At 38.1% G+C, this 23,266-nt stretch overlaps 1 protein-coding gene across 3 annotated transcripts in view; it reads left to right on the forward strand.

The window, feature by feature from the left end:
* The window catches only part of PRIM2 (DNA primase subunit 2), a 331,933-nt gene that overhangs the window by 52,809 nt on the left and 255,858 nt on the right, over positions 1–23,266 (forward strand). For all 3 annotated transcript variants that reach the window (XM_034990912.1, XM_034990913.1, XM_034990911.1), the window contains 2 exons: positions 14,358–14,459; positions 17,073–17,210. In XM_034990912.1, the coding sequence (XP_034846803.1) occupies positions 14,358–14,459; positions 17,073–17,210 (240 nt within the window). The remainder of the gene's footprint in view (positions 1–14,357; positions 14,460–17,072; positions 17,211–23,266) is intronic.

A 23,266-nucleotide genomic window follows, 5' to 3' on the forward strand; every position in this document is an offset into this window, starting at 1 on the left:
TTAACCAACTGAGCCACTCAGGCGCCCCTCTCAGTAAATCTTAATGCTATCAATGCTGCCTGGCTGGGGTGCCTGGGTGGCGCAGTTGGTTAAGCGTCCTACTCTTAGTTTTGGCTCAGGTCATGATCTCAGGGTGGTGAGATCAAGCCCTACATCAGGTTCCGCACTCAGCGTGGAGTCTGCTTAGATTCTCTCTTCCTTTCCCTCTGCCCCTCACCACTGTGGGCGCGCGCTCTCTGTCTCTCTAAAATAAATAAATAAATCTTTAAAAAAAAAATGCTGCCTGTCTACCCTGTGCAGTGCTGTTCTGTAAGCTTCAGCTAAAGCCAATGCCCTAGCAGTGCTGTTGGTCACTTGCAACTCAGTTTATCTACAGTTGTCTGAGTAGACAGTCTGAGGTGGGTTCTGAAAATAGGTTCCTGGGATGGATCACCTGTTGGCTCTCTTCCACTTTAATGAGTGTGCTTCCTTTCATTCTGCCCATCTCTCACTCATGTAAGCAAGGCTAAGCATTGGGCTTGGGGGACATTGAGGCCCTTACAGACCTTTCACTCTTCCACTGCATGCCAGAAACCAGGCTCTTTCCTCTTGTGGGTAGCTGCTGCTTTCAGATTTAATTGTTAGTAGAGTCAACTTCTCTTCTTTTATAAGGTTTTGCTATGGTTAAATAATACAGTTAATTTATAAGGTAGCTGTGTTATCTCTTGGCTCTGTACTTGGCTCATAGGAGATGCTGAAGAAATATTTGTGGGATGGGGTGGGATGGGGTGGAACGTATCTGGCAGATAGTAAGTTTCTGGTCCTCTTATGTCCAGCTCAGGAATTACTGCTGTTTTGATTTATTTAGGAGACTTTGAAGAATTCTTGTATAAATCACCCAGTTTGGTGGGGTGGGGTGGGGGGAACGGAGAAAGGTTTTCATGTAGAAGAGAAGAAATAAGCATATGTATAAGGAATTAATCTTTCTCTCTAGTATAAATTTTAGTATATTTAAAATGTGCCTATGTTATTAAAAAAAAAAAAAAGCAGTAATTAAGTAACCAGACGATTGATTTTTACATTGATCAGCTAGGCAGAATTACTGAGATATCAACATATTAATTAGAATCTCAGGGTGTTAAATTATTGTTTGCTTTCTAACTGAATGTTTCGAATGATTATAAATGACAAAGAATTTGTAAGTGACATAACATACCATGCTATCAGTTTTGGTTAACACAGTGATAATTATTTCCTTTTTTAATTTTATTTTTTTATTTCCTGTTTTCTCTGTTTCCTAAAAATTCCTAAAAATGTACTGATTATTAACAATTTACTTTTCATTTTTTTCCTATTATATGGCTCTCATTTATGCAATTAAATGCAGAAAGTATGTTTTAAGAATTGGATTGTAGGGGTGCCTGGTTGGCTCAGTTGGAAGAGCCTGTAACTCTTGATCTCAGAGTTGTGAGTTTGAGCCTCACATTTGGTGTAGAGATTGCTAAAACATAATAAAGTACAAAAAAAAAAGAATTGGATTATAAATAGAAAACATGTTTTTTTTTTTTTAATTTTATTTATTTATTTGACAGAGAAAGACACAGCGAGAGGGAACACAAACGGGGAATGGGAGAGGGAGAAGCAGACTCCCCGCTGAGCAGGGAGCCCGATGCGGGACTCGATCCCGGGACTCCAGGATCATGACCTGAGCTGAAGGCAGTCGCTCAACCAACTGAGCCACCCAGGCGCCCAATAGAAAACATGTTTTAAGCTAACTTTTATTTTAGGTTGATAAGTGTTCTGGTTATTTATTAGTATGTAACAACTACCCCCAAGTCTAAAATAACAATTCTAAAACCTAATATCAAAACTTAAAACCAAAACCAAACTGTAAATCTAAAACAATAACCAGTTTATAATATTTCACAATTTTGAGGGGCAGGGATTCATACTGGGCTCTCCACAGGGCGATTTTTCTGATCCACATGGTATCACTTGGGGTTACTTGGTTGGCAACTAGTCTGGTGTAGGTCCAAGGCAGCTTTACTCACATGCTCAGTACTGAAGTGAGGACCTGTAGAAGGTTGGACTCTGTGGGGATCCTCTTCATGTGATCCTGAAAGCAAGGAGGTTAGACTTCTTTGGTGACCCAGGACTTTAAGAGAACAAGGCAGAAGCTGTCAGTCCTCTCAAAGGTCAGGCATGGGACTAGCATGGCATCACTCGTGACATATTGTTAGTCAAAGCAGTCTTAGTCCAGCCCAGATCAAAGGGAAGACAGATCTCAGTTCTTAATGGGTAGAGCTTAATGGGAATGTCAAAAGAATTTGCAGCCATTTTTAAACCCCACAGTAAGATTAATAATAGGTCACAGTGCATTTGAGAAACACAGTGCCCTTTATAGATCACAATACTTACTACCAATATAGAACGATATTTATTAGAAATAGTGATAGCAGTACTGGGGCACCTGGGTGGCTCAGTCGGTTAAGCGTCTGCCTTTGGCTCAGGTCATGATCTCAGGGTCCTGGGATCAAGCCCCACATCGGGCTCCCTGCTCAGTGGGAAGCCTGCTTCTCCCTCTCCTTCTGCTCCTCCCCCCAGCTCGTGCTCTCTCTCTCTCAAATAAATTAAGGAAAAAAAAAAAAAGGAAATAGTGATAGCAATATTAAAAACCAGGATGTTTGCCTTCACTACTTGTTTTAGCCACAAATTTTTATTTCATTGTAAAAGAAATGATTCTTAATTGTTTCATTGTACACTGGATATTTTAAACAGTCTTTCTATTAATAATTTAATTGTATTAATATTGTTGGAATTGTTAACATGTCTTTTTATCTGCTAGTGCAGGTGTGTTTCATTTTCAGAAAAACTAATACTTTAAATCATTTATTTACGTGTATTGATGTCATGCCCCTTTCCACAAAGGAGTTGAGGTGACTTGCAACAAGACACATAGGACAGATCTGTATCGAAGTAAAACATAAATAACAGTGGATAATGAGGATCAAGAAAGACAGTCAGTAAATGGCATCACCATCTGCCCAGTGGCTAAAACTCCAAACCTAGGAGTCTTTTTCTTCATCCTTTTCATTAACAATCTGTCCATCTGTTCTACTCCAAAATATATTCCAAATCTGTCCACTTGTTTTTCGTCCCAGTGCTTCTCTGGTTTAGGCCACCATCATCTTTTCCCCAAGTAGTTCCCTTTCTTCCACTCTGATCCTTCTTACCATTCCTTCTCTGTTCAGCACAAGAATCGTCTTAAAAAAATCACAGTGTAGGGCGCCTGGGTGGCTCAGTTGGTTAAGCGACTGCCTTCGGCTCAGGTCATGATCCTGGAGTCCCAGGATTGAGTCCCGCATCGGGCTCCCTGCTCAGCGGTGAGTCCGCTTCTCCCTCTGACCCTCTTCCCTCTCATGCTCTCTCTCATTCTCTCTCTCAAATAAATAAATAAAATCTTTAAAAAAAAAAAAATCACAGTGTAAATCAGATCTTGACTTTCCTGTGCTTCACACGTCTGTTTAATATATTGTTCTTATTATAAAGTCTATCTCACCCTGGTCTGAGGGCTCTGTCTGCCTCTCAGCACCTCTCACGCCACCCTGCCTGTCATTGCTCTCCATCGGCCTTCTTTCTCTTGCTCCATCCTTTTCCTCCCTGGTAAAACAACCTGTGAGGACCTTTGCACTAGTTCTTTCCTCTGGTTGAGATACTCTTGCCACAGGTTTTGCATGGTTGACTTGTTTTCATTCGTGTTTTCATTTAAATGTCATTTCTTCAGAGACTAATTGACCATGCAACCGAAAGTATAAATCCATCCATCCATAGCACGTCGTTTTGTTTTATTTTCATCATAGATGGCTGCCTGATAATTTCTTGTTTATTGTGTATTGTCTGTCTCATTAAAATGTAAGCTTCATGAGAGCAGTTTTGTTTTGCTTGTTTGTAGCTGGATCCCATCTTCTGGAAATGGTGCTTGGTACATAGTTCTTAGTGTTTTTAGAAAGAATTCTACATAAAAAAATCAAATGTTAGAACTGATAGTGGTATTTCCAGGATGTGATCGATTTATTTTAGAAAAGAGGATTCTTGAGGTGCCTGACTGGCTCAGTCGACTGGTAGAGCATGTGACTGACTCTTGATCTCAGGTCTGTGAGTTTGAGACCCATGTTGGCTGTAGAGATTACTTAAAAATAAAATCTAAAAAAAAAAAGGAAAGATTCTTTCCTGGGACTTACTCTTTTTTTTTTTTAAAGATTTTATTTATTTATTTGAGACAGAGAGAATGAGAGAGAGAGAGCACATGAGAGGGGGGAGGGTCAGAGGGAGAAGCAGACTCCCCGCCGAGCAGGGAGCCCGATGCAGGACTCGATCCAGGGACTCCAGGATCATGACCTGAGCCGAAAGCAGTCGCTTAACCAACTGAGCCACCCAGGCGCCCGGGACTTACTCTTTAGACTGGTGATATGCATCAGAATCACTAATGAATCTTTATTTTATTTTATTTTTTTTAAAGATTTTATTTATTTGAGAGAGAGAGAATGTGAGAGAAAGAACACATGAGAGGGGATAGGGTCAGAGGGCAAAGCAGACTCCCCGCCGAGCAGGGAGCCCGATGCGGGACTCGATCCAGGGACTCCAGGATCATGACCTGAGCCGAAGGCAGTCGCTTAACCAACTGAGCCACCCAGGCGCCCCAACTCATGAATCTTTAGATTCATTATACACCTAGGCTTCATTCTGAGGTCTCGGAGGCACCAGGAATCTGTAATTTTGAAAAGCTCCACTGCAAATCTGATGTACATCCTTATTTAAGGACCAGGGTCTGAGAGAGAAAGCTGTGTGGATGCAAGTAGAAAACTTCTGGCCAACTATTTAGAAACATGATTGAATATTGTTGATGTGAAGTTTATAGACAAAATCTCTGGGTAGCCTTATTTATATCTTTACTTTAGAGGCCATTGTAATAGACTAGTGATTCCAAAGTGGTGTGCTTAAGATGATCATTTGGGAGTGTAGGAAGGAAATAATTCAATTTATACAGTTTTAATCTCATTCCTTTTACATTTTGGAGTGGGGGGTAAGGCATGTTATGAGTACATAATGTACAGTAATGTACATAATTTATAAAAACACATGTAGTAGAAGTATGTGCTCCAAATATTTTGTTGATCAAAATGTGGGATCCAAAGAGCATAGCGATCACTCTGCCAGTCAGGATAGGTTACACAGTGGTAACAAATGATCCCTAAATCTCAGTGACTGCTAAAAAGGTTTGTGTCGTGTTCATGCTCTGTGTCTCTTGTGGGGCATATTTGGCCCTGCTCTGTGTCATATTGATGCTGTGACTCAGACTGATTGATCAGCCATTTTCTGAAATTTCACCAGTTGCTGTGGCAGTGGGAGGAGAGAATTGGGTAAACCACATGCTTATAAAGTTTTTGCTTGGGTGTGACACATGTCACTTAGATTTCATTGGCCAAGTCAAGTCACATGGCAATGCATGAGTCCAGCAGGTGGGGGATGTACAACCCTCTCTCAGTGAGGGGGTCTGCCTAGGGTGAATAGCAGTGCAGTCTATACAGACAGCCTCTTACTTATTTACTCTGTGGAACGTTTGCCTCAGCAGAGCTCTGTTTTAATCTCCTCTTAGGTGTGCTGGCAGAGCGAAACTGCTCTCCCAGTTCCTGGTTTGATAGAGAATATCAAAAAGAGAAGGTTACACAGGGCGCCTGGGTGGCTCAGTTGGTTAAGCGACTGCCTTCGGCTCGGGTCATGATCCTGGAGTCCCTGGATCGAGTCCCGCATCGGGCTCCCTGCTCGGCAAGGAGTCTGCTTCTCCCTCTGACCCTCCTCCCTCTCATGCTCTCTGTCTCTCATTCTCTCTGTCTCAAATAAATAAATAAAATCTTAAAAAAAAAAAAAAAAAGGTTACACAAAGCCCAAATCCTTAATTGTTAGTAAGACAGCATGTAAAACAGTATAATTATAAAATATAGAAATAAAGCTCTACACAAACTGTTAAAGCCCAGTAATTTTTGCTTGACAAAAAGATATATACCATTATACCATATGCCGTTTGAAACGTAGAGGTACTGACTATTTGGTGACTGGGTATGGATTATAGATATTGAACTGTGGGGAATTGTGAGTAGTGGTGGAAAGAGAAGAGCTTCAAAGCTCAAATGTCCAGGGCCTTTGCTAATTGAAGGTTGAGCATCTCTGGAATAGTAATGGAAGTTACTGAGGAAATGTGATTCCATTTAGAACAGTTTGCTTATATACCTCTTTGCAGGAAGATGTTGAGAATACTCAAAGGTTATTTTAGATATTTGGGTTTTTTTTTTAAGATTTTATTTATTTGAGAGAGTGAGAACAAGTAGACCTGCAGGCAGAGGGAGAGGGAGATGCAGGCTGAGCAGAGAGCATGATGCGGGGCTCAATCCCAGGACTCTGGGATCACAACCTGAGCTGAAGGCAGCCGCTTAACCAACTGAGCCACCCAGGGGAACCTATTTTAGATATTTGAAATAATCAAGTCAGTAGCAGTTTATACTAATTAATAAAGTTTTGTAAAATCATCCTATATTTTTCGGTGAGAATTTTCTTACTTTGGCCATTTAAATTTTGGTTATAACTAAATTGATAAATAAAGATTTAGAATGTGTGTGACAAATGGATGAACTTTTTAATTCACCAAGGAAAAACCGTATTTACTGAAAGGCTGTAACATAAGCAATGACATGAATTTTAGATAGAGTGCCGTGTGTTTTGGAATGCACCTGGTTACTTTGGGTGAATGATTTAGAAACACATTGAATTCCTTAGAATTTTATTCATTATTTCTAATCTAAGCAAGAGTAGGCAATTTTTTGGGGGGGGAGGGTACTTTTTTTTTAATTAAAAATTTTTTTAAAAGATTTTATTTAAGTAGAGTGTGTGTGAGCATGAGCATGGGGAGGAGCAGAGGGGGAGGGAGAGAAAGGGGAATGAATCTCAAGCAGACTCCATGCTGAGCGCAGGGCCCAAGGTAGAGCTCAATCTCATGACCCCGAGATCATGACCTCAGCCGAAACCAAGAATCAGACGCTTAACTGACTGTGCCACCCAGGCGCCCCTGGGAGGTACATTTCAATGAAAGAAAATCTAATTACGTTCTTTTTTTAAGTAAGCTCTACACCCAATGTGGGGCTTGAACTCATGACCCCGAGATCAAGAGTAGCATGTTCTACTGACTGAGCTAGCCAGGTGCCCCTTTATTACATTCTTTAGTACTCTAGTTTTTATTCCAAAAACTTTTGAATAAAAAAAGGTTGGTCTTGACTCTGTTTCTAAGGCAAAAGAGTATATGAACAAGTATGTCTTATAACTTACTATGTTGTATGACCATTAAGGTGATGTATGCTTCTACTACTTCCCTGATATTTATTAGGTAAGCAGTTAATTGCTTATAAATACCTGTGGTATTGTTAATACAAATATTTGAGCTGAGTTTCAGAAAGGGGGAGATACTGTATTACCCTGGAGAAGTACTAGCATTATATATTGCTGTGGGATTTGTTTAGTTAGAACCCAAAAGAGTCTTAGGAAAAACATCTGTATGTTCAAAGATACCTATTTCTTTGTTGCTGTAATCCGTGATTATAAAAGGGCCCTGGTGGATTAACATACCTGAACTTCAGTTTTGTCAGCTGATTCAGTCAAAACTGTTTTGGTAAAAAACAGTATATGCAGGCAGTTATGATTGCCTTCATTAATGGTGAGGGGAACAGGCCTGTATATTAGAATTTTATTTAAATTCAAGTAAGTGTTCATTAGGCAAATTCAAAATCCATTTTTATTTTGAATTTATCTTTTTATATTTCCAGTTGTAAATTCACTTAAAAAATAATGAAAACTTTGATGAAGATGTTAAGATTTCTTCCCTTTTCATCATATCTCCCTGATCAGTTTCTTACTTTATCAGTTGCTGTTTGAGAATTACAGTTTGACTCTAAAACTGGTCTAAAATATAGTTGGCTTTGCTCAGATTCTCTGTGGTGTGTATCTGGTTGTGCATTTGAGTTTCAAAGGATTTTCCTTATGGAGTGCAAAGGAAAAGGTAGATAGTCAGTTAAACAGAGGCATATATGAAGAAAAATGCTGAAGCAGAATAATCTGGTGTTAGCTCTTAGGAAAATATGTGCTATTGCTAAGCCTCAACTTAAAACACTGTAGAATGAGTGTAGATTATATATAATTTGGGCTGTGACACCCTTTAAAATTTTTACCTATAAGACTTATCATGACATCTAGTTGTATTACATTTTTAGTTTCTGTATTTTTATCCTGTTCATTACCAAAAAAGAATTGCAGTGAAAATATTAATTGATGACTTCTCTTGATGTTACATGTTTGTCGAACTCTTGCAGGGTAGTATTTTGTTTATTTTATTTGGAGACTGCATGGTCTTGTGAACTTTAGTGTTAGTTTTTAATTGGAAATCCAATTTCATTTCTATTTCTATTAATTAGCTGTAAAATTAAGATAATATCTACATGGTAGGGTTGTTGGTATGATTAAATGAAATAATATTAACTAGTGTAACTAGTAGATGGTATGCTTAGATCTCAACCTCCATTGGCTTTTTAATAATCTGGTGGACAGGGGCTCCTGGGTGGCTCAGTCATTAAGCGTCTGCCTTCGGCTCAGGTCATGATCTCAGGGTCCTGGGATCGAGTCCCGCATTGGGCTCCCTGCTCCGCGGGAAGCCTGCTTCTCCCTCTCCCACTCCCCCTGCTTGTGTTCCCTCTCTCACATTCTCTCTCTGTCAAATAAATAAAATCTTAAAAAAAAAAAAAATCTGGTGGACACACCTAGACTGCCTTTCTCTCTGCTGTATTTCGATTTCATATAACACCTGTGAGTAAACATTTTAAGCCATTACACAGTGATGAGATAACTGTCCACCAGCCAGTGATTCTGTTTCAGTAGTAGTGCCATCATTCTTTTCATAGACAGTTTGTGCAATTACTTAAGCATTTTGTAGGCTCTTTCTGCCTGTGCTCTTTAAAAACGGGCCACAGAAGGGCAGGGATGGAGTGATGGTGGGTTGGATGGGTATGCTTTGGGCCCAGCCTCACTTCAACCAGAGTGTGTTTTTTTTCTAATTTCTGCAACATAATATTCTTCTAGGTAAGATTTCCTTTGAAGGAAGTTTTCAAAAATATGCTGGATTTTTACCTTTCAGGGAAATAAAGAGAAAGAAAAGCTTAACTAGTATTAGTAGTTAAGCAGCATTAGTCTTAGACTCAACAGATTTGGGTAAATATGGAAATCATTAGGCATGCCTAAGTGATTCTATAGTATCACTTTAATACTTAAGCTAGCCAATAGTTTATTTTTAAAAAATCATTTATATATATATATTTTAAAGATTTTATTTATGTATTTGTCAAAAAGAGAGAGAGCATCCCACAGGCAGGGGGAGCGGCAGGCAGAGAGAGAGGGAGAAGCAGACTCCCCACTGAGCAGGGATCCTGATGCAGGACTCGATCCCAGGACGCTGGGAGCATGACCTGAGCCGAAGACAAACGTTTAACCGACTGAGCCACCCAGGCATCCCTAGGCAACAGGTTCTTTAATTTTGAAGTAAAAGAACAAAGTAAAAAGGATATGCAAGAAAGCAGTGAAAAATTAGAAATTGGAATAAAAAACACCATTACAGTAACATTCATGAAATACGTAAGGAATGAATTTAATAAAATATGTGCAAGTATAAGGAAGAAAATAAAAATGATCTCTAGTCCCTTTATCCAGAGTTATACAGTTTTACTTTGGTCTAAACTTTTCCCTCACACATAAACTTGTGCACAAACACAGACGTGGAATCTCTTAATGGTTTATTTTAATTTGTCTTCACCTAATTATATTAATTTACTTATACCTAACAATTTCATGCATATCTTTCTGTAACAGTAATCATAAGTATTCATAATTTTAAAAAGAATTTTACTGACTGTATTATATTTCATATAACACATTTCACTTTTGTTTCACTTTTTAAAAAATGTTTTAAAAAGTAAGAAGTATAACACATATCCAGAAAATATATCCAACAAAAACATACAGTTTAGTGGATTATTATTAAGTCTGTGATACAGGAATAAAGCATTGCTATTAGTCTTCAAACTTTTCCTTATGTTCTTTCTCAACCAATTGTCTTCTTTTTCCTAGAGGAAACCACTGAAGTCTGACTTTATGGTTATCATTTCCTTACCTTTTTTCCTTTGAGTTGACCACCTGAGTATTTATTCCTAAACAGTATAATTTTCCTTATTAAGACAAAACTTTATATAAATGTAACAATGAGGTATGTTTTATTTTGTATGTATTATTTTGCTTAATATGTTTTTAAGACTTAACGCATATCATGTGAAGTTGTTTATTTTTGTTGCTATGCCGTAGTTTGTATACGGATATACTATGCCTTTGATGAATTTTTGGGTTTTTAGTTTTGGCTGTTATGAATAATGTTGCTTCATGATTATATGAATAATACTTGTTCATGTTTCTTTGTATGCTTCTCTAGGGCAGTGGTCTGAGAACTGGAATATCCCCATCACTGGGGAACTTCTTAGAGATGTAATTTTTGGGACCTGCCCCAGAGATTATGAATCAGAAGCTCTAGGAGTGGGGTGCAGCCATATGTATCTTAACAAACCTTCTAGGTGATTATAATTGTACCTCTTGAAATCCATTGCTCTAGGGTAGGGCTCAGCAAAATTTGGCCCATGGGCCAGATTCTCTCTGCTCTCTGTTTTTGCATAACCTGTGAGTGAAGATTGATTTTTACATTTTTAAGTAGTTGAAAAAAATTAAAAGAATAACATTTCTTATTAAAGGAAAATTCTTATAAGAAATGTAAGCTTCAGAGTCCATAAATACAGTGTTATTTTAACACAGCTATATCCATTTGTTTATGGCCTGTAGGAAGTGCTGGTTCAGGATAATTTTAATGTAAATCCAAAATCTGAGGTCCCTCGCCCACTAGATAATTAGATACTGGGCTGCAGATCCGTATGAAGGCTGATAAACTTTTGGTTGACACCCACCTAAGTCCTTCAGTGTCCTAGAGAGTAGGGCATAGTTACCACTTTTGGCAGGGTCTCCATGAAGCTACTTTCCCAGAATTAGCAAATATAAAAGTAGGCTTTCAGTGACAGGACTGACCTGTGAGTCTTAAACCTATGAGAACTTTGATGCGGATGGATTGGTCTAAATCACCTAGTCCACAATTACTGCAACGTAAGGCGTTTCTTGATGATTCTACTGAGTTTTTAATTTCTGTTCTTGAATTTTTTGTCTGTTTCTGGAATCTCTTTCACAAATTACTTTTTATAGTTTCCCATTCATACAGCTATCATCACATTTTTTTAAAAGATCTTATTAGAGAGAGAACGAGCAGGGGAAAGGGGCAGAGGGGGACAGAGAGAGAGAGAGAGAAGCAGACTCCCCGCTGAGCAGGGAGCCTGAGGTGGGGCTTGTTCCCAGGACCCCAAACTATGACCCGAGCCGAAGGCAGTCGCTCAACCAACTGAGCCACCCAGGAGCCCCAGCTATCATCACATTTGTCTTTTATTTCTCTACACATATTAATATAGTTATTATCTATATACTTTGAGTCGTATTCTCGTTGTTACTTATGAAGTGATGTTTTATTGTGAGCCTTGTTATAAAATACAGTATGTTTGACATTGTATTTGAAGATGAGGTTTGCAGGAATCCTTTGAGGCATACCACAATGTGCTTTTCTTCATAGAGGATTTGAGTTTGCTTCTGCCAAGTGTCTGGGATATTTGATTCAGGGACCACCTTAAAACAAGTTCAAGGCTTGGGATTTCACTGATGGCATTTGAGCAGGAGGATCTCTTGTTAGATACTCCACTTTCATTTGAGCCTGAGTTTATATATATATTAATCTGTGCTTTAAAGAAGATGCTTTTATTTATTTACTTATTAAAAGATTTTATTTATTTGAGAGCGAGCACGAGCAGGGGGAGGGGCAGAGGGAGAGGGAGAAGCAGGCTCTCTATTGATCAGAGAGCTCGTTGTGGGGCTCGATCCCAGGACCCTGGGATCATGACCTGAGCTGAAGGCAGATGCTTAACCAACTGAGCCACCCAGGTTCCCCTAAAGAAGATGCTTTAAAAATTTTTTTCATTGTTATTTCTTCGATTTTTGTGAGACGGTGATCTGAATAATATAGCTTGCTTTACTGAAACAAAGTTCTACTGAAATTTATTTACCCACATACCTGTTTTGGGACATTGGTTTTTTTTTTTTCCCTTATTGTAAATAACATTGTGATGAAAAATTGTTCCTATATGTGTATTTCTCCCATTATTTACTTCAGACTAATGCTGGAATTAAAATTGTTAGGGTCTGCTTGCTTTTAAGGCTTTTTGATACGTATTGTCAAAGTGCCCTGCATACACTGTGTTCTCTAAATGTTTGAAATTTTTGCATTTTAATAGGTATAAACTAATACTGCATTATTATTTTAATTTACTCCCCTCCCCATTCTTCACCCCCTCCTTTTCTTTTTTTAGAGAGAGTGTATGCTTGCAAAGGGGCAGGGGGCAGCGGTGGGGGGGGGGGGGAGAGAGAATCTTAAGCAGGCTCCATGCTCAGTGCAGAACCTGATGTGGGGCTCAATCTCAGGACCCTGAGATCATGACCTGAGCCAAAATCAATGATGGGACACTTAACTGACTGAGCCGCCCAGGTTTCCCATCTTCCCCTTTCTAAATAGGAATGTTTACTATGGTTATTCTGCCCCTGTTTCTAGCACTTTTTATTCAGTATGTATGGGGAGGGTGTTGTGTGTGTGTGTGTAAGTGGAGAGGATAGATACTTTGTCTTTAACAAGAGAAGCTTTATCCTCTTCTAATATAGGGACTACCAAGCATCACCCATGTATGTTGAACTTTGAGATTAATGCCATTACTGTATAGAACTTTTAGATTGTCTTACTTGTGATAGGAGTGAATGTATTTTGTAGCATAAGTTGAGTGAACTGTAAATTGGTGACTAGAAGAATGGATTGCAGTAATCATTGATACTGTTCACCAGTAAATTTGGGTTCTCTTCTTTCTGGGCAGGTAGTAGAATTATACTTCCCTGCTCCTTTGAAGATAGTGTGCTTATGTGATATGCTTTTGTCAATGAAATGTGAGTGGAATTGACCTGCATAACTATTAGGAAGAATCAGTTTGCCATTCATGTTCCTTCCGCCTATCATGCAGGAGATTGGAGTCTCCCTAAGCCATCTGGTTGTTTGGTGGGAACCACTGGTAGTGAAGCATTGCTCCTCCCTGCCACCCCTCACAAACATGCAGAAAAGCAGGAAATACCATTTTTTGTTAAGCCACTAAAATTTTTAAATTCTTTGTTACTGAACCATAACCTAGCCAGTCCTAACCAACATACTGTAAAAGTGATCAGGAAAGCTATAAAGGCTGATTATCTTGACAATTATAAAAGAGTGGAATTTTAATTTACTTTTATTGTTGTTACTTATGTGATTATCGTCTGTGTTTTGCTTTTAGATTACTAGTACTTATGTCCTCCTACTACCTAGGGGTTTATTGAGAGTAACCTGGATGTTAAATGATATAAATATTCCCCTCAGTGTTTGGTTTATATTTTATCTTCATTTACAGATCTTTTATTTTTCTCTGTAGAATTTTGAAATTTTTATCTAGTCAGATCAATCTTTTTATTTTTAAAGACATAATCAGTCTGAGATAGTAGATCTACAGTTGTTCCTAGAAAAGCTGGTGTTTTAAATTTGAAGTTGTTTTGTATGGCTAGAAAATTGAGAAATAGTTAAACCACTTTTAACTGCAAATATATATTTTAATAAATTAGCATAACCCTTGAATTGGGATTATGCTCCCAATTAGACTATTCTCCCATAGACTATTTTAAATCTGTGTTTAACCTGAGTTTTTATTGTAATTTCTTTCCTATTATAACGCTTTTTATTTTTTTTGTTTATTGTTCTTTTGGTATATGCCCTCAGAAATTGGCAGAGTAGAAATTTGAAAGTATATTGAATTTAAATTTTCTTTGATATTTTGGCTTGCTTGCTTTCTTTTTTTTTTTTTTAAGATTTTATTTATTTATTTGACAGAGACACAGTGAGAGAGGGAACACAAGCAGAGGGAGTGGGAGAGGGAGAGGGAGAAGCAGGCTGGGAGCCCGATGCGGGGCTCGATCCCAGAACCCTGGGATCATGACCTGAGCCGAAGGCAGATGCTTAAGGACTGAGCCACCCAGGCACCCCTAAGAACTTTAATTTTTTAAACAGTATAAAATATATTTCCTTTTAGATAAGTGATGAAGAGAAGAGTGTCCGAGAACCAGAGATTCTTGCTTCATCACCCAGTTTGAATGGGTCTAAGACGGAGTTGGAGTCGGAGTCAGTTTATAAGGTATGTAAACTTCTTAAAATACATCCTAAGTTTTGTTAAATATATCACATTGAGCTTTATATACATATTTAATTAACCCAGGCATATAGCCTCTGGTTACTACAGCTTCTACCTCTCCTGTGCAGAATTCATCTTCACCCCACTGAGGGTGTGCCAACATTCTGTGCTGGGCTGTCTGTCCTGCAGAGCCTACACACCCTTCTAACCTTGTTTGGACTCTGACCCCGCCAAAGCAGGCCATTCTCTTAAAGGAATACTCTCCTCACAATACTTAGGCCTCTCCACCCCATGCTGAGCTGCCCCTTCAGGGATACTCTCTTCACCCACTGGGCTTCACCACCTTGTTCTGGATCACTGCTCTGTGTGATAGCTTTTTCATCACTCTTGGGCTCTGATGCCATGCTTGGACTGTTTTCCCCACCTAGACTATTTCTTACTCCATTTGGGCTCTGGCACTTTCTGCCTATTTGCTCTCCCCTGGCAAGACCTTCTTTAACCTACTCAGGTTCTGGCATCTTAAAGTGGGCTGTCTCTGCTGCTCTCTTTTCCTCAGCATATATATCTGCTCTGCTTGAACCCATTGAACAGCTTTTGGACTGAATAATTCCAGAAGGGGAAGGGGTGGAGCTGAAATTAATTTTAAAATTTGATAGCTGCAACATTACAATTGTCTTTGAAAAGGATGTACTGGTTGGTTATTGTCGGTGAGTGCCAGTAGTTTAAAATCCTGCTTCCATTATTTTGACTTCCCTGTTTCTACCATTTAGGCCATCATTCAGTCAGCTTTCCAAACTTAGAGTATGGGAATCAATATTTATTCTTCCCACACCACACATTTCCCATTACTCTGTCTTCACATCATTTTTTGCTTCTGCTTGGACATTTTTATTTCTACAGTGACCACCTTAATAAGCTAGAATCATGGAATATTAGAGCTAAAGAACCCCTAAGGGTCGGGCGCCTGGGTGGCTCAGTTGGTTAAGCGACTGCCTTCGGCTCAGGTCATGATCCTGGAGTCCCGGGATCGAGTCCCGCATCGGGCTCCCTACTCGTCATTTATACCATCTCTCTCCCCTTCCCTGCTTAAATTTAGAAGCATTCATTAAATATATAGAAATCATAAGTCTGGTCAGTCACAGAGTTTGAACTGGAACTCATGTTTCCAAACTATCCCTGTCTCTTGCCTGGATCATTGAAATAAACCCTCTAACCTCCTCCTCTAATATGTTCTGTGTAACTGTTGTTTGGTGCTGTGTCATACACATACCACCCTGCAGAGCTGTTTGACTTTCCATGTATGTCTGTCTTGTTTTCTCAACTAAGTGATGAACTTCTTTAGGACTGTGGTGTAGTCATAGAAGTGTGTTTAAAAGAACATGATCTGTGTATTGGGTGGTTTTACTGGTTATGTAGAAGAATCTTAGGCATATATTTGGGTTTTTTTTTTTAAGATTTATTTATTTGAGGAGTGCCTGGGTGGCTCAGTCATTAAGCGTCTGCCTTCGGCTCAGGTCATGATCCCAGGGTCCTGGAATCCAGCCCCACATCGGGCTGTCTGCTCCGCAGGAAGCCTGCTTCTCCCTCTCCCACTCCCCTTGCTTATGTTCCCTCTCTCGCTGTGTCTCTCTCTGTTAAATAATCAAATAAAGTCTTTAAAAATAAATAAATAAAGTTTAGTTATTTAAAAAAAAAAAGATTTATTTGAGAGAGAGCATACACGAGGCGGGGAGGGGCAGAGGGTGAGAATCTTCAAGTGTACTCCCCAATGAGCGCGGATCCTGACTCGGCTTGATCCCATGACCCATGAGATCATGACCAGAGCCAAAACCAAGAGCTGGATGCTTAACCAACTGAGCCACCCAGGCGCTTCTCAGGCATATAGATTTAACTCCTCTCTAAAACTTGGGTGACTAGGCAATTTGGGGATCATTTCTTTCACCTAATTTTTACCACATTTTAAAAAAGAAAAACTATTGGAGAGTGAGGATGATTTTCAGTTTACTCATACCATATTCTCATATCATAAAATTTTAGGATAGTTCTTAGGATTTTAAAAAATGAAAGTGGAGTATTATGTTTTTTAAATGATATTTACTGGTAAGTACTTCAGTAGCGGAACTGAACAGTTATTATTTCATTTCTTGGTGTTGAGATTAGCTTTTCCAATGTATTTCTCTAGTGAAAGAATGGAACAGATGAAGAAATTTAGAATTACTAGTAATTTTCACCACTGAACATATTGTATACACGTAATTGATGCAGAATAAAATTGTGGAATATATCATATGAGCGGAATGCAACGTGGTTAGAGGGCTTGAGTTGAGAGTTTGAAATCCTGAAGATTATAATTTGCAAATTCGTGAGTTAAGAGTAAAAATGGTGTATTCTAACTTGGCTTATTATTATTTTTCAAAGCATCTCCTCTGAAATGAGCACATTTTTTGGACTGTCATTTCTTCCTAATGTTTTTTATTTAGTTTTAAGGATTATAAATTGTTTTTTTGTTTTGATCTGGGACAAATTAATTTCTTGTTTAGACTTAGTACGTATGAAGATTTAGGAGGATTTCATGACAGGTACTGACTTATTTTCCCTGTTTCACTATGAATTCAGATCCCTTTTGCTGATGCTCTGGATTTGTTCCGAGGAAGGAAAGTCTATTTGGAAGGTGGCTTCGCTTATGTACCACTTAAAGACATTGTGGCAATTGTCCTGAATGAATTCAGAGCGAAACTGTCCAAGGCTTTAGCAGTGAGTATTTCACTTTATTTCTGTATTTACTTTATTTCCACATGGTCACATTTTCAATTATATACTCTTGGTAGTTTTGTTTTATAATTCTTAAGAAATACTTTAATGTTTATAACGATATTTGAATTGCTTATGATGTTGAACTGGTAATTCTAGAACCACTAGGTTTTTATTTGTTACTGCCCATGGTTAGTTTTCTTATTTATCTTTCTTATAGTAATACTAATAGTGAGCTGATTAATTTTGTGAGAGGCTTCTGTGGGTCATGTCTTCAAGGTTGTGCCTTTTTTCCTTGGAGGTGGATTTCATATAAATCTCTTCACAATTATTGTTGCCTGTGTTGTATATGACCCCTAGATTTCTGTTCTGAATTGGTATTTTGTATCAGTAGAGGGCGATGTAGAAGAAAGCCTTTATATTAAGTAGTAAAAATGGTGATATGCTAGTGCTGTAATAAACAACCTACTGCTAAGTGAAAATGGTGGTAGCTGCTTGAATAAATAACATGAACAGGGATGCCTGGGTGGCTCAGTTGGTTAAGTATCTGCCTTCAGCTCAGGTCACGATCCCAGGGTCCTGGGATTGAGTCCCACATTGGGCTCCTTGCTCAGCGGGGAGCCTACTTCTCCCTCTTCCTCCCACTCCCCATGCTTGCGTGTGCACTCTCTCTCTGTCAAATAAATAAAATCTTTTTTTTTTTTTTTAAAGATTTTATTTATTTATTTGACAGAGCGAGAGCGGGAACACAAGCAGGGGGAGTGGGAGAAGGAGAAGCAGGCCTCCTGCAGAGCAGGGAGCCTGATGCGGGGCTCGATCCCAGGACCCCAGGGATCATGACCTGAGCCGAAGGCAGACACTTAACGACTGAGCTACCCAGGCGCCCCTAAATAAAATCTTTTAAAAAACAAAAACAAAAACATGATCAGTGCTTTTCAGTGGATTTGTTGGAAGTGTTACACTTTAGTGACATCTTAAAAATACATGTTGGTAGGGGATTTGAACACCCCACTTAACATCAATGAGTTGGTCATCCAGACAGAAAATCAACAAGGAAACAGTGGCTTTGATTGACACATTGAACCAGATGGATCTAACAGGTATAGTCAGAACATTCCATCCCTAAACAGCAGAATACACAGTCTTTTCAAGTGCACATGGGACATTCTTCAGAAGAGGTCACATGTTAGGCCACAAAACAGGTTTCAACAGATTCCAAAAGATTTAAATCATATCATGCATTTTCGGCAACCACAACAGTATGAAACTAGAAATTAATCACAAGAAAACTTTGGGAAGAACACAAATACATGGGGTTTAAATAACATGCTGCTAAATAATGAATGAGCCAAGGAAGAAGTCAAAGAGGAAATCAAAAGATACATGGAAACAAATGAAAATACAATGCTAAGATTTTGGAGATGGCAGCAAAAGCAGTTCTAAGAGGGAGGATAATAGCAATATAGGCGTACCTTAAGAAGCAAGGAAAATCACAAATAAACGACCTAAGCTTACACCTAAAGGAGCTGGAAAAAGAAGAACAAACAAAGCTCAAAGCCAATAAAAAGAAGGACATAATAAAGGTTAGAGTAGAAATAAATGAAATAGAGACTAAAGAAACAATAGACTGGATCAATGAAATCAGGAGTTGGTTCTTTGGAAAGATCAACAAAATTGATAAACCTTTAGCCAGACTCATCAAAAAAAAAAAAAAAGAGAGGACTCAAAATTGGAAATGAAAGAGGAGAAATAATAGCTGATACCACAAAATATAAAGGATTATAAAAGAATATTACAAAAAATTATATGTCAGCAAATTGGACAACCAAGAAGAAATGGATAAATTCCTAGAAATATTTAACCTTACAAAACTGAATCAGGAGGAAGAAGAAAATTTGAGCAGACTGATTACTAGCAATGAAATTGAATTGGTAATCAAAAAACTTCCAACAAACAAAAGTCCAGGAGCTGATGGCTTCAAGGCAAATTCTATCAAATATTTAAAGAAGAGTTAATACATATTCTTCTCAAACTATTCCAAAAAATAGACGGGGAGGGAAAGCTTCCAAATTCATTCTCTGAGGTCAGCCCGATACCAAAAGATACTACAAAAAAGAATTATAGGCCAGTATCTGATGAATACAGATGCAAAAGTCTTCAACAAAATATTAGCAAACTAAATCCAACAATCCATTAAAAAAATCATTCACCATGATCAAGTGGGATTTCTTCCAGGCATGCAATATTCACAAATTGATCAGTATGATAAATCTCATCAACAAGAAGGTAAAAGCCTTATGATCGTTTCAATAGATGTAGAAAAACCATTTGACAAAGAACAATGTTCATTCATGATAAAAACTCTCAACAAAATAGGTTTAGAGGGAACGTACCTCAACATAATAAAGGCCATATATGAAAAACCCACAGTTATATCATACTCCATGGTGAAAAACTGAGAGGTTTTTCCCTAAGATCAGGAATGAGACAAGGATGTCCACTCTCCTGACTTTGTTTACTGGAAGTCCTAGCCGCATAGTCCTACAAGAGAAAAGAGATAAAAGACATCCAAATTAATAAGGAAGAGGTCACTTTCCTATCTGCAGATGACATGATACTGTATATAGAAAATCTGAAAGACCACTAAAAACTACTAGAACTGACAAATGAATTCAGTAAGGTCACAGATTACACAATTAATATATAGAAATCTTGCATTTCTTTTTTTAAAAAAATTATTTACTTCAGAGAGAGAGAGGGAGAGAGAGAGAGCAAGCATGAGTGGGGGGAGGGAGGGAGAAAGAAGCAGACTCCCCACTGAGCAAGGAGCCTGATGCAGGGCTTGATCCTAGGACGCTGGGATCATGACCTGAGCTGAAGGCAGACGCTTAACCGGCTGAGCCACCCAGGCACCCCAAAATCTTGCATTTCTATGCACTAACAATGAAGTAGCAGAAAGAGAAATTAAGAAAACAGTTCTGTTTATAATTACACTGAAATGCTGATATAGCTGAATTAAACATATTTCAGTAACCCTAGTCAGTAATAAAAATTATTTATACCAGAAAATATTACCCTTTTTAACTGCAAAGGAAAGGTTGGCCCATACTTCTGGCTGTAATCGGTATAGCTTAAAAGAGCCACATCACATAATCTTGAAGTTCTGAATCAGGTACCAAAAAAGGTATTTGAAGAAACATGCAAATCAAATAGAATGCTTAGGAATAAACTTAACCAAGGAAGTGAAAGACCTGTACTCTGAAAACTGTAAAACAATGATGAAAGAAATTGAAGATGACACTAACAAAGGGAAAGATATTCCATGTTCATGGTTTGGGAGAACCAATATTGTTAAAATGTCCATATTGCCCAAAGCAATCTATAAATATAATGCAATCCCTATCAAAATACCAACAGCATTTTTCACCGAAACTGGAACAAATAAACCTAAATTTTGTATGGAACCACAAAAGAGCCCAGATAGACAAAGCATTCTTGAAAAAGAACAAAACTGGTGGTATCACAATCTCAGATTTCAAGATAGACTGTAAAACTATAGTAATCAAAACAGGTATGGTCCTGGCATAGAAATGTAAAACGGATCAATGGAACAGAATAGAGTCCAGAAATAAACTCATGCTTTGATGATCAATTAACCTATGATAAATAGGTAAGAATATACAATGTGAAAAAGTCTCTCAACAAATGGTGTTGGGAAAACTGGACAGCTACATGCAAAAGGATGAAACTGGGCCACTTTCTTACACCATAATAACTCAAAATGGATTAAGGACCTAAATGTGAGACCTGAAGCCATAAAAACCCTGGAAGAAAACATAGACATTATTAGTCTCTTGGACATCAGCTATAGGAACATTTTGCTAGATATGTTTCCTTTGGCAAGGGAAACAAAAGCAAAATTAAATTGTTGGGACTACGTCAGAATAAAAAGCTTTTCCACAGTAAGGGAAACATCAACAAAACTAAAAGACAGCCTACTGAATGAGAAAAGATATTTGCAAATGATGTATCTCATAAGGAGTTAATGTCCAAAGGTATTAAGAACTTAACACACAATAAACAATCTGATAAAAAATGGACAAAGGATCTGAATAGACATTTTACCAGAGAAGACATACAGATGGCCAAAAGACACAGGACAAGTTGCCCAACATCATTCATCATCAGGGAATTGCAAATCAAAATGACAATGAGATCTCACCTCACACATGTCAGAATGGCAAAAATCAAAAAGACAAGAAAAAAGTGTTGACGAGGATGTAGAGAAAAAGGAACCCTTGTGCCCTGTTCGTGGGAATTCAAGATGGTGCAGTCACTGTGGAAAACAGTATGGAGGTTCCTCAGAAAACTAAAAATAGAACTACCATATGACCCAGCAATTCCACTACTGGGTATTTACACAAAGAATATGAAAGCGCTAATTCAAAAAGATATATGCACCCGTATGTTAATTGCAGCATTATTTATATTAGCCAAAATATGGAAATAAGCCAAGTGTCCATCAACAGATGAATGGATAAGAAGATGTGTGTGTGTGCATGTGCGCACACACACACACAGGAATATTACTTAGCTATAAAGAATGAAATCTTGCCATTTGCAACAACATAGATGGATCTAGAGGGTATAATGCTAAGTGAAATACGTCAGAGAAAGACAAATGTCATATGATTTCACTCATGTGGAATTTAAGAAATAAAGAAAAAACAAAAACCATACTCTTAAATACAGAGAACAAATTGATGGTTACTAGAGGGGAGGTCGCTGGGGGATGGGGGATAAGAGTACACTTGTCAAGATGAGTGCCAAGTAAAGTATAGAATTGTTGAATCATTACATTGCACACCTGAAACTAATATGTATGTTAACTATACTTGAATAAAAAATACATTTTGCAGTACTGCTGCCTTTTAAAATGAGTCTAGTTTTTTTTAACTTTGTGGTACTTGATGCAGAAGAGAACTTTAAAGTTGTGATGTGGCTCTTTTTAGGCTATACTGATTACAGTAGAAGCATAGGCCAACCTTTTCTTTTGAGTTAAAGATTATAATATTTTCTCAATTAAATAATTTTTATTACTGGCTGTCCAGGGTTACCTAAACATGTATAATTCAACTATTTCAGCATTTGGGAAGACTAAATTATTAACTGGTTTTATTAATAAGGCAGTTTATGAAAACACCTAGTATAATAGATGTTTACTGTTAGTATTCTTCCTCCTTCCCTAATTCTGTATTTTTCACTTAAAAAAAAATTCTCAGTAAAGTTAATGTTTTTATGTTTTAATTTTTAAAAAATTTTAAAGATTTTTTTTATTAGAGGGTGAGAGAGAGTGCACACACCCTAGCAGGGGGAGTAGCAGGCAGAGGGAGAAGCGGGTTCCTCGCTGAGCAGGGAGCCCGATGCAGGGCTCCATCCCAGGACCCTGGGATCATGACCTGAGCTGGAGGCAGACGCTTAACCAACTGAGCCAACCAGGCATCCTAAAGTTAATGTTTTTAAATAGCTGCTTTAGTTGTTTGTGACTTATCTTGGGCCATAATCTATTTACAGGTGAAGATAGTGCCTTTCACTACTGTAAAGTGTCTTTCACCACTGGGGCAGACACTGATGTTTGCCTACTGGTTGGCCATTCCCCTTGTTTTATTATTACTGGTTTTGTTCACCCATTTTCTCTGCTGACATTTTGGATAGCACTTCTTTGTGTGAATCAGCTGTATACTTTTCAGAACATTGGGCATCCCTCATCTCTCATTTACTAAATGCTAATAGTGGCCCTTCCAGGTCCCACAAAAACCAAAAATATCATGATACATTTCAGAAAGCGTCTGGAGTATTGGTACCACCTCGTGCTGATTTTGGTATTTTTCCGTCTCTTTTTCAAATTGTTAATCTGTGCACATGATATAGTAATTGTGGCTGAAAAATGTAAGAAGTTGTTGGGTGCTTCTATCTATCTATCTATTTATTTATTTATATCTATCTATCTATCTATCTATCTATCTATCTATCTATCTATCTATCTATCTATCTATCTA

This window comes from Mirounga leonina, unplaced genomic scaffold, assembly GCF_011800145.1.
Source record: "Mirounga leonina isolate KUSES-001 unplaced genomic scaffold, KU_Mleo_1.0 Mir_53, whole genome shotgun sequence".
Taxonomy (NCBI): Eukaryota; Metazoa; Chordata; class Mammalia; order Carnivora; family Phocidae; genus Mirounga; species Mirounga leonina.